Source organism: Polypterus senegalus, chromosome 3 (genome assembly GCF_016835505.1).
Source record: "Polypterus senegalus isolate Bchr_013 chromosome 3, ASM1683550v1, whole genome shotgun sequence".
Lineage (NCBI taxonomy): Eukaryota > Metazoa > Chordata > Cladistia > Polypteriformes > Polypteridae > Polypterus > Polypterus senegalus.
The window spans coordinates 288,960,036-288,976,639 of NC_053156.1; the positions used below are offsets into that span (position 1 = coordinate 288,960,036).

At 42.5% G+C, this 16,604-nt stretch overlaps 1 protein-coding gene across 2 annotated transcripts in view; it reads right to left on the reverse strand.

Annotated features, from left to right (window-relative positions):
• The window catches only part of dennd2c (DENN/MADD domain containing 2C), a 203,196-nt gene that overhangs the window by 43,439 nt on the left and 143,153 nt on the right, over positions 1-16,604 (reverse strand). For both annotated transcript variants that reach the window (XM_039749390.1, XM_039749389.1), the window contains exons 9-12: positions 15,452-15,561; positions 10,968-11,037; positions 6,525-6,602; positions 4,808-4,948 (exon numbers count right to left, since the gene is read on the reverse strand). In XM_039749390.1, coding sequence (XP_039605324.1) covers positions 4,808-4,948; positions 6,525-6,602; positions 10,968-11,037; positions 15,452-15,561 — 399 coding nt within the window. The remainder of the gene's footprint in view (positions 1-4,807; positions 4,949-6,524; positions 6,603-10,967; positions 11,038-15,451; positions 15,562-16,604) is intronic.

Sequence of the window (16,604 nt, forward strand, 5' to 3'; positions counted from 1 at the left end):
ACACACTGTTTATATACAGTAAAACCTAAATATTATTTTAAAGATATTGAGTGTCTCCAATATCACATATGTTACAGCCATTACAATAGTCAGGCCACCAGCAATAAATACGTACAATGCAAGAAAAATAGTATACAGTAAATGTGTGTACAGTGACACTAAACGTACGTACATGTACTAAGTACTGTAAGTAGAAAATTAATTATGGTTACTCACCAAAAATGACATGACGACTTGTCCAATAACAATGAGTTTTATTTTACTGCACAACAAAGGGGAGCGTTACAGCCCTTGTAAAGGAGCCACTTCAGGCGATTGTGTAGCACTGCCGTTGTTCTTCTTCAATCCAAATCCCTAAAGCAGATTCCATCCAGACTATTGCCTTATTACATCCACTTACAGCTCGTTTTGCACCCTGGTTAAAAGGACACTGAGGCCGTAGATCTTATGTTCCTTTCCTACTTTTTAAATAAAAAGAATCGTAGCCTTCAACAAATCAAAAACATTTACCTTTTCGGCAATCGTTAACATCTTCCGTTTGCGCTTGGGCACGGCCCCTGAAGCAGTAGCAGATCGTTTTGGAGCCATAATGAAGGGCTTGACTATGCACAAAGATAAACACAAAAGAGCACAACTCTTTACACAGCGAAACACGTTGATGCTGAATGAGCGAGACGAGACTTCCTGGTTAACACTGCATTCAGCAGGCAGGAACTTAATTGCGTGATCTGATTGGTTAGCTTCTCAGTCATCCGCCAATAGTGTCCCTTGTATGAAATCAACTGGGCAAACCAACTGAGGAAGCATGTACAGGAAGTAAAAAGACACATTGTCCGCAGAACCCGCGAAGCAGCGAAAAATCCGCGTTATATATTTAGTTATGCTTTCATATAAAATCCACGATAGAGTGAAGCCGCGAAAGTCGAAGCGCGAAATAGCGAGGGATTACTGTATTTGTTAAATTCCACCAACACCACACTGGCGGGAGGACGCTGATACCTAGTGTTCCAGTGGTCCTTTTTAATTTATTGGACAATAACCACAAATATGTATGAAAAAGGTTCAGCCAGCACAATCAGACAAATATAAAATCAGAGCAAAAGTCAGCCAGCAAGGGAGGGCACACACTGAACCGCATTTTCCAGGTAAGGTATTTAAGCCTTCTAAAGAAACTTGAAGAAACTAAGAAAGCAAAGTGAAGATTAAAAAAAAAAACAACAAACGCAGTGAGCAACCCCAAAAAGGTGTATGCAGAGGATTTGAACAGGACTCAAAGGTCACTTCTTTAAGTGACAGAAGTGCTGCTCAGAATCTGACCCTAACATACACGTGTTGCGTTCTGCGGCTACTAAACTATTCTTACAGAAAGGCAGCCGACAGATGAGACTGTAGTATGTGGGAGTCCGCAAGACATGCAGTGACAGCTTAGTAGTAGAGTCTTATGTGAGAAGGACGTGGTCTGAAGAATTGCTGTAAGCACCTAAGCCGGGAGATGTTAACATGAGAAATCAACGGAACAACAATCAAAAACCTGAAGTGTAACTGCATGATTTTTGTCACTAATTCTACCACACAGAGAGATTCTTTTACTTGAAATTATCCACTGAGGGATGCTGGATTTCAGCGGCACAGCCATCTTTAACCTTACTGCATTGTGGCGAGTGGCTGGGGCTGCTACCCAGCCGGGATGCCCAGGCGGACAGGAGGAGGGCTTGCACCTCCTTCAAACCACGAAGGAGCGACCACCCTGGTTGCTTTGGGGACCACAGGTAGAGAGCTTGGAAGCTCAACCCTGTAGAGGCCCGTGGTTACCACCAGGGGGCGCCCCAATGCCTAGATAGCCCTGGACCTCAGCACTTCCGCCACACCCGGAGTGCTTCTGGGTACACAGCCGGTGCTTCCGCCACACAGGGGTGTGTTGGCGGAAGGTTACTGGACACCTGGAGCACATCCGGGTGGATATAAAAGGGGCCGACTCCCTCCATTCGAGGGCTGGAGTCGGGAGAGAAGGAGACGAGGTCTTGAAGGAGAGGAGTGGAGGTGGCCGGAAGAAGCAAAGAGTCAGTGTGAGGTCTGGACTTTGGGGAGTCTTGGGGGTTGTATGGCACTTTGATTGTAAATATGGCTATAAATAAACGTGTGGTGGTGCCTAATAACATGTCTGCCTGTCTGTGTCCGGGGCTTAGTCCACAGTATATACTCGCATTTAAGTTCTCCCGCGGATAAGTCGGAGCATGATTTTACCGTATAATTTCCGGTATTTTAAAGTCGGTCGTATAAATCGAATGTGTAAAACCCACGCTATTGGTCCAAGAGATTATGATATGCTAACGTCCACCTGAGGGAGTAACCACAGTGCACACAGCCTTTTTATTTTTATGTAATTTGCCTACTTGACCACACGGTAATACCTGAACTATTCCGAGGCGACGTTTGCACCATTTCATGCTTTTTGTGACTCATCCTCATACATCTTTATCGTAAGAGCATCCCTTCTCTACGATGGAGCATTCGAACAGAGCAAAATATGAAGCTGCTTTTAAATGAAATGTCGTTGAAGTGGCGAAAGAAATTGGTAACTGCGATGCTGCAACAAAATTCACTGTGTCTGAGAAACTGATGCTAGATTGGAGGAGGCGTAAAAAAAGAAAAACAAATAAGTGTTGTATTTTTGAATGGGTATAAAAGTTGGGGTCTGATTTTATGATCGATATTTTCGGGTTTCAAGACCTGACTTATACGCGAGTATATACGGTAATTGAACTGAACCCTGGATTGATCTGTGAAGCCTAGAAACCTGAACAATTAGGAAGCGTGGGGCACCAAGGCGCTACTGAAAGCAGCGATCATTAAATAGCCAGACCGTGGCTGGATGTCCTAGCAATCATGAATAACACAAAGAAAAAACAAAACTAAAATCCGAAACATACAACATTATGAAGGCAATAATCAGATGTGGAATTTTTCATTCAAAGGGGCATCTGAATATGAGATGGCAAGAAGTACATTGAAGCCTTCTGTGAAGCATGATGGTGGCTCATGGTGTATTTCACAACTGCATGAAAGCCCATCCTGAACATTCTCTGCTTTACATCACGAGCCATATGGTAGATAGAGTGGGAAGCCCCTAATCCCTTGGTGTGCACCTGGCAGAGGACCTGATATAGTCTATCGACACCTCCTTAACCAAGAAAGCATAGCAGCAACTTTATTTTCTATGAGGGACATTCAAAAAGTTTCTGCACTTTTTTTTAACTCTACTTATTAAGAATTTCAAAAACAAATTACATGACTTTTCTACATAGTCACCTTCCTTTGCAGTGTAATTTTCCCAGCGTTGTACCACTTTTTAAATGCCATCAGCAAAATATGCTTTTGGTTGAGTGCGTAGCCACATATGGACCGCTGCTATCACATCATCATCACATGGCTGTAGCTGGATGTCTGGCGCACTCTGCATCCGTCACATATGTATGGCCATTTTTTAACATTTCAATCCACTTATAGACGACTCTACAAGAGAGAACTTTATCCCCATACTGAGCACACATGCGGAGATGAATTTGTGCTCCCGGCACACCTTCTGCCCACAAAAAGCGATATGACAGAACGCTGTTCTGCTTTGTTGCGATTTATACGTTTCACAGCCATCTTCACCACAGGGTGACAACTCTTATACTAAACTGCAAGGGCAGCCGGCTGGCTTGCCAGAAAGAACTACTCCCATGACACTCTCAGACATGACCAATTACTACTCCTCCCTGGCATGACTTGACTCATTAGACTTGAGATCTGCTCAAGGATTAGTGGATTGATGAGTGCTATGAAATTCAGATTTTTCCTTCTGTACCTTCTGGAAAACAACTTGAACCACCAGCACGATAAGAACCACAAATACGCTGGAAACACGCGAGAGAAAGAGAGAAAGTCTACAGATGGAATAGCAAAAGGATTGGATCAGCAACTGCAGAGTCTTGGCTATGTCAAGGAAGTGTGGGGTCATTTGGACAGGGAAAAGAATAAAACGTGGCCAAACTCAAAAGAAATGCCATGATGACTCAAGCAAGAACTATTAACAATAGGAGTATGTGAAAAAATGACACAGTGGTGGAACAAAGTGATGTGCTTATATTTGGTATTCTAAGGGAGGCCACTCAAAATATTTTTTAGATGTTCCCATAACTTTATGTTGTTTCAGTTTTTATTTTAAAGTTCAATAGAGTTTTCATAAGCAAATAAGATATAACCAGTTTCAGAAATGATTTTCTAGTGTGGCATAAGGCTTTTGATTTTTTTTATATACTTTGGTAATCACCATGGAGAAAGTGTCTGTTCACTTGATCACTTAGGGTCAGCAATTTTCTGGTTAAGGGCCTTGCTCAAGACCCCATCTGAATAGGACCTTTTCTGGCAGTAACAGGATTTGGCAACCTGGCAACCTTCCAGATACCAGTGCAGATCATTAGCCACAGAGCTACCACTCCACCCTTTGGCACAGGACTGTAATTGAAGCAGAAATGTTGTCAAATCTTTCCTACTATCTGGATTTTTAAAATATCAGGATGACATTTTGGAACAACTTAGGCATCACCTAACCAAATAAGCTTGATGGACTGAATGGTCTCCTCTTGATTGTCAGATATCATAAGTTCTTATATAAGTTCATTAAAATGTAATTTATTTACAACTACAATTACACTTATCTCATAATCTGGTATAATTTACTTATATATTTACAGTATGTGTATCATGACCATCAGGCAAGACACTACAAGGCACTGGAAGTGTTCGTTTCCAACAGGCTCACCTTGTTTCCAGAGCCTGGTAGAAAGCTCTTCACCACAATGGTTCGACCTGGAGCAGGGAATGGAGCCTCCATAACACTACGCATGAAAGGATACACCAGGGCTGTAGAGACCTCTCGACGCAGCTCCACTTCTTCCAGGATCTGCCCGATGAAAAGTCAGATATGGCGTGAAGAAGAGAGAAAGAGAGAACAGAATACAATGTGTTTGTCTAGTAGTGTTGTTTAGATCAAAACGCCTCATTACTACAAGAATTTTCCCAAAAAATGGACAGAGAGAGAGACTTTACTCAAAACAGACAAATTCCCTGTTTTTAGGTTTTTTAAAAGGGATGAGACGTAAAAAAACATATTTTTGTGAAAAGCAGGCTACTTCACCAGGCACCTGACCCAGAACAGTGTTGATAATTATGGAAGATCAATCCACAGCTTGCACGTAAAGGAAGTAAGAATGGATAATCCATTTTAGTCTATCAAGGGGATAGGGGGATGGAGAGGGAGAGAGGGATGGAGAGAGAGAGGGAGGGAGAGGAAGAGAGGGAGGGAGGGAGAGGGAGAGAGGGAGGGAGGGAGAGGGAGAGAGAGAGGGAGGGGCACATTAGAATCAGAGACCAAGGTAGAAAGCACACTCAAGGTGAAGCACATTGGGACAATAGTACTAAATTGGACCCAAGCAGAAGATGGGAACCAACACAGAAAATTAAGTAGATGATCCAAGCAGGTAAAGGAAGCTAACAGAAAGTAGGGCAGCGGGCTACATGTAGGAAGGAATAAACGACAGTGGGTGGGCAGAAGCATTTTATATGAGCTGAAGAGGTCAGAAACCAATTTCATTAATCTGTTCTCAGGGGCCTGATTTAGACAACACAATTACCCAAACAAAACTTAATTAGCGTAGTCGGCAAGAAGTGGGCAGAGCTTGTAGATTTAACATGGAAACAAACAAGACAGGAAAGTGGTCGGAGTCAGCAAATCTCACTTTCTATGCTTTCATTTTAGATACAGGTAGGCATTAAACTGCCTATATTTAAATAAAAAGTGGCAAAATGGGGGGTGTTCTAAAACTGTTGACCCTTTCGGCAATTGTATACTTACTGCCACGCGACGTGTAAAAACCTGTAGCTCAAAGTCTTCCCTTCACAGTTAAAAGTGACAGTTGCTTACTTCCACTTACTTCCTTAAGTTTCCACGATTCTTTTGACGGTGCAGGAAACTACTCACTGACATCTTGGCTTTCTATGCAATTAGTATAAAGGAAAGACCTCCACTTTAAAGGGTTATAATGGTTTGTCTGTCTTCCCTTTTATATCATCCAAATAAATGCATCAGAGTGTGTATCAACACAATTTGTGCTAACGCTGCTTTTATAAAGACAGAGCGTTTGTAAGTAATCAACACAAGTAGGGACACCTGCAGAAATTGTTTGCTTTCACTTTCAAGGCTTAATTAACTTGCATTGCTACAGGAAAGCTCTAAGTTGTTAAACCATTACTTTGTGAACAACTCTAAAAATTGCACCATTTTTCAATGTTTGGTAATTGAATTTTTTTTTTTTACCTCTAGCAATTTATCACTTACCTTTGTACCATTTCGAGTTATTCACTCGATCTGAGCTTCTTAAGCTACTGGAACTTCTTAAGTAACTGGAAAAACAGGAGTGTTCTAAAATGTTTGGCTGGTACAATGTCTTAGCTGCTAAACCATATTGAGTGGTACTTACCTTGGAGAAGAGGCTGAAGCAGCCCATCCTGCTGATAATGCAGTGCACTTCCGGAAGGCGCATACCCTTCCCACTTGGCTGAGGTGGGGGAAACAAGAAAAAAATACAATAAGCTTCCCACAAGATTCAACATACAGGGACATTTTTAGTGTGCTTGTTCCTCTCCTGACACTGCAGGACTGGACTCTGACTGATCATAGTTGGAGATGCTTCAGAAAAGGCACTCATTAGGAAGCAAAAAGCTTTTCAAAAAGGATATACGACATAAATAATAAATAAATTAGGCCATGCTTTTAAAAATGAACTTGTTGTAATTTTCATTCAGAAAAGGGAATTCATCCATTCAATTCAATCCATTCTCTAACTGATGTATTCAGTTTGTTGTTGCAAAGAGCAAATATATACGGCTCAAAAAAAATAAAGGAACACTTTTAATTCAGGGTGTAGCATCAAGTCAATGAAACTTGTGGGCTATTGATGTGGTCAGTCAAGTAGCAGAGGGGCTTGTTAATCAATTTCAGCTGCTTTGGTGTTCAAGAAATGAACAACAGGTGCACTAGAGGGGCAACAATGAGACGACCCCCCAAAACAGGAATGAATGGTTTAACAGGTGGAGGGAGGCCACTGACATTTTTCCCTCCTCACCTGTTTTGTCACTTGTTTTGCATTTGGCTACGGTCAGTGTCACTACTGGTAGCATGAGGCAACACCTGGACCCTATAGAGGTGGCACAGGTAATCCAACTTCTCCAGGATGGCTCATCAATACGTGTCATTGCCAGAAGGTTTGCTGTGTCTCCCAGCACAGTCTCAAGGGCATGGAGGAGATTCCGGGAGGGAGGGAGACAGAAAGACAGATAGACAGATACTTTATTAATCCCAAGGGTAAATTCACATAATCCAGCAGCAGTATACTGATACAAAAAACAATATTAAATTAAATAGTAATACAAATGCATGTGAAAGCAGACAATAACTTTGAGTAATGTTAGCATTTACTCCCCTGGATGGAATTGAAGAGTCGCATAGTGTGGGGTCTCCTCAGTCTGTCAGTGGAGCAGGATGATGACAGCAGTCTGTCATTGAAGCTACTCCTCTGTCTGGAAATGATCCTGTTCAGTGGATGCAGTGGATTCTTCATGATTGACAGGAGTTTGCTTAATGCCCGTCGCTCTGCCACAGATGTTAGACAGTTACTCTAAGAAGACCCTCGTAGAAGGTCCTTAACCCATCAGCAACCACGGGCCCTGCGTTCACTGCCCGGCACCGTGGAGCTCAATTGGCATTTGCCATAGAATACCAGAATTTGTAGATCCACCACTGGCGCCCTGTGCTTTTCACAGATGAGAGCAGGTTCACTCTGAGCACATGTGACAGACGTGAAAGGGTCTGGAGAAGCCGTGGAGAACGTTATGCTGCCTGTAACATCGTTCAGCATGACCGGTTTGAAATCCTTTGAGCCATTGTTAGACCCTATGCTAGTGCAGTGGCTCCTGGGTTCCTCCTGGTGCACGTTAATGCCCAGCCTCATGTGGCGAGAGTAAGTAGGCAGTTACTGGAGGATGAAGGAATTGATACCACTGACTGACCCCCCCACACTCACTCACCTGACCTCAATCCAACAGAACACCTCTGGGTGGGACATTATGTTTGGGTCTCTCCAACGCCGCCAGGTTGCACCTCAGACTGTCCAGGAGCTTAGTGATGCCCTGGTCCAGATCTGGGAAGAGATCCCCCAGGACACCCTCCGTTGTCTCATTAGGAGCATTAAGATTGTCAGGCATGCATACAAGGGCCATACAAACTACTGAGTACGATTTGGAGTTGCTGCAAAGAAATTTCGGCAAAATGGATGAGCCTGCCACTGCATCATTTTTTCCCTTTGATTTTTGGGGTTTCTTTGAATTCAGCCCTCTGTAGGTTGATCATTTTCATTTCCTTCAAATAATGTGGTATCCTTTTGTTCCTAACACATTACCATGTCAGGCCATACCAGTAGAGATATCCAGGAGGATTTTTTTCCCCATTGAGATTGGATGTGTTTTGAAAGTGGTCCTTTAATTTTTTTGAGCAGTGTACTAACAAGTGTAGGGCACAAGGTGGATATTAACACTGGGTGGGGAGTCAGCCTTATAAGGGTTCACTCATAATAGGCCAAGTAATAATTAACAAATAACCTAACCCACGCTTTTGGCATGTGGCATCATAATCAGAGTACCCAGAAGAAAACTCGAGGAGGAAGAAGAAGAATGATGGAAACTCCATACAAATACAGTATATAAATGCTGCTGCTGACCAATGGGATCCAGCATCCTGGGTTCAAATGCTACACCTCTGCTATTTACACATTCACCCCATGTCTCAAAAGTTTTTTCCTCCAAGTAGTTAGTAGTAAGCTCCTGGAATAGCCACAAGCCCTCATGACCCTGAATTGGATTAGGTGGTTTTGAAAATTGAATTCAATTCTGCAAATCAATGAAATAGGAGAGTTTCATTACATTTCTTCCCAGAACAAAACTATAATAACTTTGTTTTGGTTCTCCAGTTTTAGATCTTTAAGTATCCGGTATACTCTCATTATCACTTATATATACACCAATCAGTCACATCATTAAAAACACCGACAAGTGAAGGGATTAACATCTCATTGCAATAGATCAGGCAGCAAGTGAACAGTCAGTTGTTGAAGGTGATGAGTTGGAAGCAAGAAAAATGGGAAGCGAAAGGACCTGAGTGACTTTGAGGAGGGCCAAATTGTGATGGCGGCTGGACCACCGGGTCAGGCAGGTCTTGTGAGGTGTTCCTGGTATGAAGTTGTTAGTAGCTACCAAAGGTACCATTGAATTGACCATAGGGTCATGGGCGCCAATCATCACTGATACGCACGAGGAGCAAAAGCTAGCCAGCCTGGTCTGATCCCACAGAAGAGCTGCTATAGCACAAATTGCTGAAAACTAAATGCAAGCTATGAGAGAAAGATGTCAGAACACACAGTGCATCACACCTTGCTATGTATGGTACTGTGCAGCCGCAGACTGGTCAGAGTACCAATGCTGAACTCTGTCCACTGTCAAAAGCCTCTAAAATGGGCACATCCGCATCAGAACTAGACCATGAAGCAATGGAAGAAGAAATCCTAATTTGATGAATCACATTTTCTTTTAGATCATGTGGATGGCCGGGTTGCGTGTGCATCATCTATTTGGGGATGGGATGGCAGCAGGATGCACTATGAGAAGAAGGTAAGCTAAAGCAGGCAGCATGGTGTTCTCGGCAATGTACTGCTGGGGGCATTCACGTAGATGTTACTTTGATGCGTATCACCTACCTAATGACTGTTTTAGACCACTTATACCCCTTCATGGCAACAGTATTCCCTAATGGCAGTGGCCTCTTTCAACAGAATAATAAGACCTGCCACATTACAAACATTGTTCAGGAATGGTTTGAGGAACACAACAAAGAGTTCACGGTGTTGACTTGGCCTCCAAATTCCCCAGATCTCATTCTGAACGAGCATCTGTGGGATGTGCTGAAAAAACAAGTCTAATCCATGGTGTCCCCACCTCACAGTTGACAGGACTTAAAGGATCTGCTGCTAACATCTTGGTGCAGATACCACAGGACACCTTCGGATGTCTTGTGGAGTCCAAGCCTCAAGGGGTCTGAGTGTTTTTGGCAGCACAAGGGAGACCCACATCATATTAGGCATGTGGTTTTAATGCCGTGGCTGATCGGTGGATATACAATACAATGACGGTGGTTAATAGTCCCACTGGTCTAGTAAAAAATAAAACAACAAAACCATTCTGTGGAAGCTAGCAAAGCACCGGTGCAGACCTCTTCAATTTCACTCAAATGTCACTCCCCCAGATTGTTTGCATTGAGCACCCAGGATGCACGGAGGGTGGAAAGTAGCAGTCTTAGCCTGTCGAATCAGACAACTCCCTCAACTCAAGTGTCTAAATTGGCCTTCTGAGTGTGAAGGTGCCTTGACCCACCTGACCCTGCAAATATCATCATTAGGGATCAATACATGATACATTTTCCTCAAACATCCCAAAATCATGTTAGAATAAACAGACACCTCTAAACTGGTTGTGAGCATGTGTGTGTGTGTATGTCCTGCAATGTACTGATAGAGCATACTGGGTTGGTCCCTGCCTTGTGCCATGTACTGCACAGATAAGCTCCGACTCCCTGAAACCTTAAAATGGATAAGCAGTTAAAACGCTGGATGGATGAATGGAGACACTTCAAGCCAAAATATTTTTCAACATAACAAGCAGGAAGTTGCCGTAAAATTAGATCAGATCCCGAAAACCCAGCCAGTTTCCTTGTAACCTAATCCAAACGCCCCTGTGTGAACTAACGCTGCACCTGCACACCTCAGAATGGAGGAAAGATTTATCAAAATTTCGATTACACTCAAAACAAACCTTACCAGGATTTTGCGGCAGTATCCAAACCAACGGCTGCCATCCTCACCAGTCAGCACAAACGAAAACGTTTCACTGGAAAATGAAAAGAAACAGCATTTTCTGAGTGTGCAGTTGCAGCAGTTTTTTGGCTCAAGATTATCCGTCTTCCAGAGAAAACACAAGTTTTACAACAGTAATGCAGTTAGACGAGATCAAGCTGTGGTGCTTCAATTGCACAACAACATTTCAGTTAAATGAGCCCCAGCTGAGCAAGCATATCAAGAAAAAGTTCACTTGTGTACGTGTGACACACTTGGTGGAGCGATAATTCAACAGTTGGATATCAGGGTAACAAAAAGGAGTGAACTGAAGGTGGTTAGGATCTAATTCACTCCAAATCTGTAGTCATCTTTTCGTACAACATTAGAATAGTTTAGACGAGAACAGGCCATTCAGCCCAACAAAGTTCGCCAGTCCTATCCACTTAATTCCTCCAAAATAACATCAAGACGAGTTTTGAAAGTCTCTAAGGTCCTCCTGTCTACCACACTACTTGGTCACTTATTTCAGGTGTCTGTGGGTCTCTGTGTGAAGAAAAATTTCCTAATGTTTGTGTGAAATTTATCCTGAACAAAATAACAACTGTGTCCCCGTGTTCTTGATGAACTCATTTTAAAATCACAGTCTCGATCCACTGGACTAATTCCCTTCATAATTTCAAACACTTTAGTCATGTCTCCTCTTAATCTTCTTTTGCTTAAACTGTAAAGGCTTAGCTCTTTTAATCCCGCCCCCACTCTGATTGGCCGTGGTCCAGATATTCCTGTACGTGTGTGTACGTTTGAAAATGCATGTGATGCAGTCAGACAGAGAGAGGTGAGTAGCCCATCAGGTAAACAGTGGATGTAGCCGCGGATTATGAGAGAAGATGAAAAGAACGATTGACAGCTTTTTCGTTAAGAATGTTAAGTTAGGGCCTGATCCGTCCGAAAATCATAACCAATGCTCTGACACGGAGCCATCAACCTCCCAAGTTATAGCAAGCCCTGGTCCGGAGACGGCATTAGATAATGAGCCACATACGATCGAGTCCGAGCCCACTGAAATTAAAAGGGGTAAACTGTATACATTTCGAAAAGAGTGGCTTGACCAGTTTCCCTGGCTAAGATACAGTCAAGCCGATAATATAATGCACTGTATTTACTGTAAAGAGTGTGGGAAGACCATGGCCGGCAGTAGTGCATTTGTGACTGGTTCTAATACATTTAGAATTGAAACGCTGAAAAAGCACAACGCATCTATAAAACACATTACATGCCGCGATAAATGCACTGCTCAAGTGTCCCCTCTCCCGCTGCCTTTCAGCGGCAGGCAGCAGCAAACAGATCATCAGACGAGGCCGAGATGATAATTAAGTTTAACGTTGCCTACAATATTGCAAAAGAAGAACTTCCCTTCACTAAATTCAAGTCCAAAATAATTCTTATGAAGAAAAATGGCTTGAACGTAAACCCGACGTACAGCAATGATGTTGCGTGCGCCCAATTTATAGGAGTCATCGCAGATGCATTGAAAAAAAAGACGTCTGTGCAAATTGCGAACAGTGCGTACATGGCATTCCTGATCGACGGAGACACAGATATCGCCACAAAGGGATGCGTCATTGTGTACGGTCGTATTGTTGCGGAGAGGAAGACCGGTGAATATACTTATTGGACACATTGAGGTCGAGCATGCTCATGTCCAAGTCTGGAAGATTTTGATGCTAGAGAGAGTGTGGCCAGCTGGTTTAGTCAAGGCCAAAGATCAAGAAGATCATCCGAGGGGCATGTGACTGCAATGGAGGATAGTCCATAAGACATTGAGCCATGAGATGTTTAGTTTGAAGCCCTTAAAACACTTAATTTAGATTTTCTTTTTAGTTAATTTATGTTGAGATTTTTTAAGTTTAAATTTTAGCTCAGTAAAGCACTTTAAGCACCAACACTTTTTCAGTAAGTTACCTTTCTTGTAGAATTGTGCTTGCCTTCAAATAAAGAAGTTTATATTGACCAGATTGTTAGTTAATCATTTACAAGTCCATCCATCCATTTTCTAACCCGCTGAATCCAAATACATGGTCACGGGGGTCTGCTGGAGCCAATCCCAGCCAACACAGGGCACAAGGCAGGAACCAATCCTGGGCAGGGTGCCAACCCACCGCAGGACACACACAAACACACCCAATACACCAAGCACACACTAGGGCCAATTTAGAATTGCCAATCCACCTAACCTGCATGTCTTTGGATTGTGGGAGGAAACCGGAGCGCCCGGAGGAAACCCACGCAGACACGGGAGAACATGCAAACTCCACGCAGGGAGGACCCGGGAAGCGAACCCGGGTCTCCTAACTGCGAGGCAGCAGCGCTACCACTGCGCCACCGTGCCGCCCATTTACAAGTCAATATTGCCTATATGGACAGCGATTAAAAAAAAAACCAAATAAATAAATAAAGTGAACGTGTAAAACTGTGGTGTTAAATGTGATGCGGTTGAAAATTTTGGTGCACCTAAGAAAAAAAGTTAGGCGCACCAGTGCAACCAGTGCAAAAAGTTAGTCTAGAGCCCTGTCAAGGCGCTATATAACCTGACGTTCTGTTAGCCTTCTTAACACTAGAATTACCAGAGCCTACGAAAAAACTCGTAGATCCGTCCCACCTTAAATCGCTTCTTAAATCCGTTCGCACCTCTCCGCCAGCGTCTTTTGTCTTCTAAACGTGCCGATAAAGACAAGTTGCAAGCAGCTGGCTATTCCATCCCCTCATCGACTTAGAACATGCACGAACTTCTCCCAGCTCATGCCTTGATTGATTACCTGGGAGTGAAGTGGAGTTTTAGAGTGGAAATAATAGATCGTTATTTGGAACACACGCATTTCATGTGTGTTCCGTTTCTACAGTAATCTGTGTAAACACATTTTTAAAACAGAAACTTTTTTCATATTTTAGTAGCAAATGACAAAATGTAGGCATAAACTATATAATGTATGAAGCCTGAAGTCCAAATATCAAAGAAACACTTTCACAAAAGGCTCAAGGAAAAGACAACAGCTTCCGTGGCATAGTGGTAAGATTTGCTGATAGCTGAGACAGACTGCTCAGCCAATCAGTGCGCAGCAGGCCTGCTGCGCCTTAGAGATCCAAATTCGATTCCTCACTGGGGAAGAAGTGTTATTTTTTTTTCTTTTTAACCATATAAAGTGGTATGCACTGTCCCTGTGCAGCGGACGCGTATTCTTTAGATAAAACTCCCTAAACTGTTTCCCATTCATTCTATATGGTAGTGCTAAACCACTACCGATGCCATCTATTTTGCCTGCCTGCAGCGTCTGCCTTTATGGACTTGCTGAGGCGTTTTTATTTTTTTTTTCTTAAGTAAATCGTTAAGTTTAAAATGTGATCATGATTGTTTCTGTTGATTAATTCATGCTTTCATTATTTATAGCTAATACTGTTATCAAGTGGTCGCTATTTTTTCCTGTTGTAAACAATCTATCTAGCGTCTTTCATATCTATCTCTAATCTCTCACTGCCCACTTGCTTTCTCCGTCTGTCTTTTTTACAGAGCCTTCCCTATTTATTTATATATCTAGTGACTTCTCTATTTGTCTGTCTCTTATGCAGTGCTCTGTCTGTCTATGTCTTATGGATCTTAAAAATAACAGTTATAAAGACACTTGTTAATTGCAGTCTCAATTGTTAAAAAATAATATTTTAAAAGGAGCATCCCACATGAAAATACAACGATCTGACTGACTGACAGTGCATACAACTTTATATGGTATACTGATATCTACATGTTCATTTTCAAATAATATTGCATGCTCTGTGCGTTGATCCTGCTGCACTAAATAAGCTCACGCCTTCTGTAACAGCACCAGCGTATATTCAAACCCGATCTGACGCTGTTATGAATATGAATAATGTTGCATCCGTGCCACAGTTTTCCAAAAGGTACATGAAATGCATGCGGTCCAAATAACGATCTATTAATTCCACTCTAAAACTCCACTTCACTCCCATATAATCAATCAAGGCATGAGCTGGGAGAAGCACGTTTTAAGTCGGTGGGGGGATGGAATAGCCAGCTGCTTGCAGCTTGTCTTTATCGGCACATTTAGAAGACAAAAGATGCTGGCGGAGAGGTGCAAATGGATTTAAGAAGCGATTTATGGTGGGACGGATTTACGGGTTTTTTCGTAGGCTCTGGTAATTCTAGTGTTAATGGCTTCTGAACGCCGTCAGGCAGTTGATGGTGTCGAGTCCACTACAACTCATAAATCCTTCTCATAAAAACTTTCACTTTTCAGACCTCCCAATTGTGCATTCAAACTTCATATTTTCACTTCCCACATTGTAATCCTTTACAGCATATTTACTGATATTAAATTTCATCTGCCACAAATCTGCCCAGGTCTGTATGTTGTCCAAGTTCCTTGCCATGATTCAATAGCAGGCAGGCCTACCTGATAAGCTCTGTACACGGGCACCAGTCCTGAGGATCAGGGAAGCAGAACTTGGGAATGGCTCGGAGTCGCTCTTCAGCATCCCGCGACTGACGTGTGGACTTCTCAAACTGCACAAAAAAATAAAAAAAGAGGTCACTGACATAGGGAATAAAAAAGACAATATTAGAGACGTTCTTGACACTTCAAAAGATTGCATCACTATTTATGTTAAACCAAGTAGCAGCACTAGAAAAGGTCCAGAGAAGAGCGACTAGGCTGATTCCAGGTCTACAGGGGTTGAATTATGAGGAAAGATTAAAAGAGCTGAGCCTTTACAGTTTAAGCAAAAGAAGATTAAGAGGTGACATGATTGAAGTGTTTAAAATTATGAAGGGAATTAGTCCAGTGGATCAAGACTGGTATTTTAAAATGAGCTCATCAAGAACACGGGGACACAGTTGGAAACTTGTTAAGGGTAAATTTCGCACAAACATTAGGAAGTTTTTCTTTACACAAAGAACGATAGACACTTGGAATAAGCGATCAAGTAGTGTGGTAGACAGTAAGACGTTAGGGACTTTCAAAACTCGACTTGATGTTTTCTTGGAGGAAACAAGTGGATAGGGCTGGCAAGCTTTGTTGGGCTGAATGGCCTGTTCTCGTCTAGATTGTTCTAATGTTCTAAAAGTAGTACTAGGGTGTTGTACCATGTCAGCTATTATGAATGTAGTGAGAGGACAAGCAAAATGACACCTTTTATTGGCTAACTAAAAAGATTACAATATGCAAGCTTTCGAGGCAACTCAGGCCTCTTCTTCAGGCAAAGATTACATCCTGATTACATCTTGCCTGATGAAGGTGCCTGAGTTGCCTCGAAAGCTTGCATATTGTAATCTTTTTAGTTAGCCAATAAAAGGTGTCATTTTGCTTGACTTCTCACTGTTATACCAAGCAAATCCTATTAGTAAGTCAAAAATTAGACTAGCAAAATACGTGAATGTGTCAGTGCATGCATAGGTGTGCCCCACTATGGACAGGCGCCCCCATCTCGCTCTGCTCCTGCCTTGTTTTTAAGTCTCTGGCCCACTGTGAGCATAAACTGGAAGAACTGTTGTTTTGTCCCCATTGCTGATTCAATAGGCTCCGCCCCCAGCCTAAAACTGGATCAAAC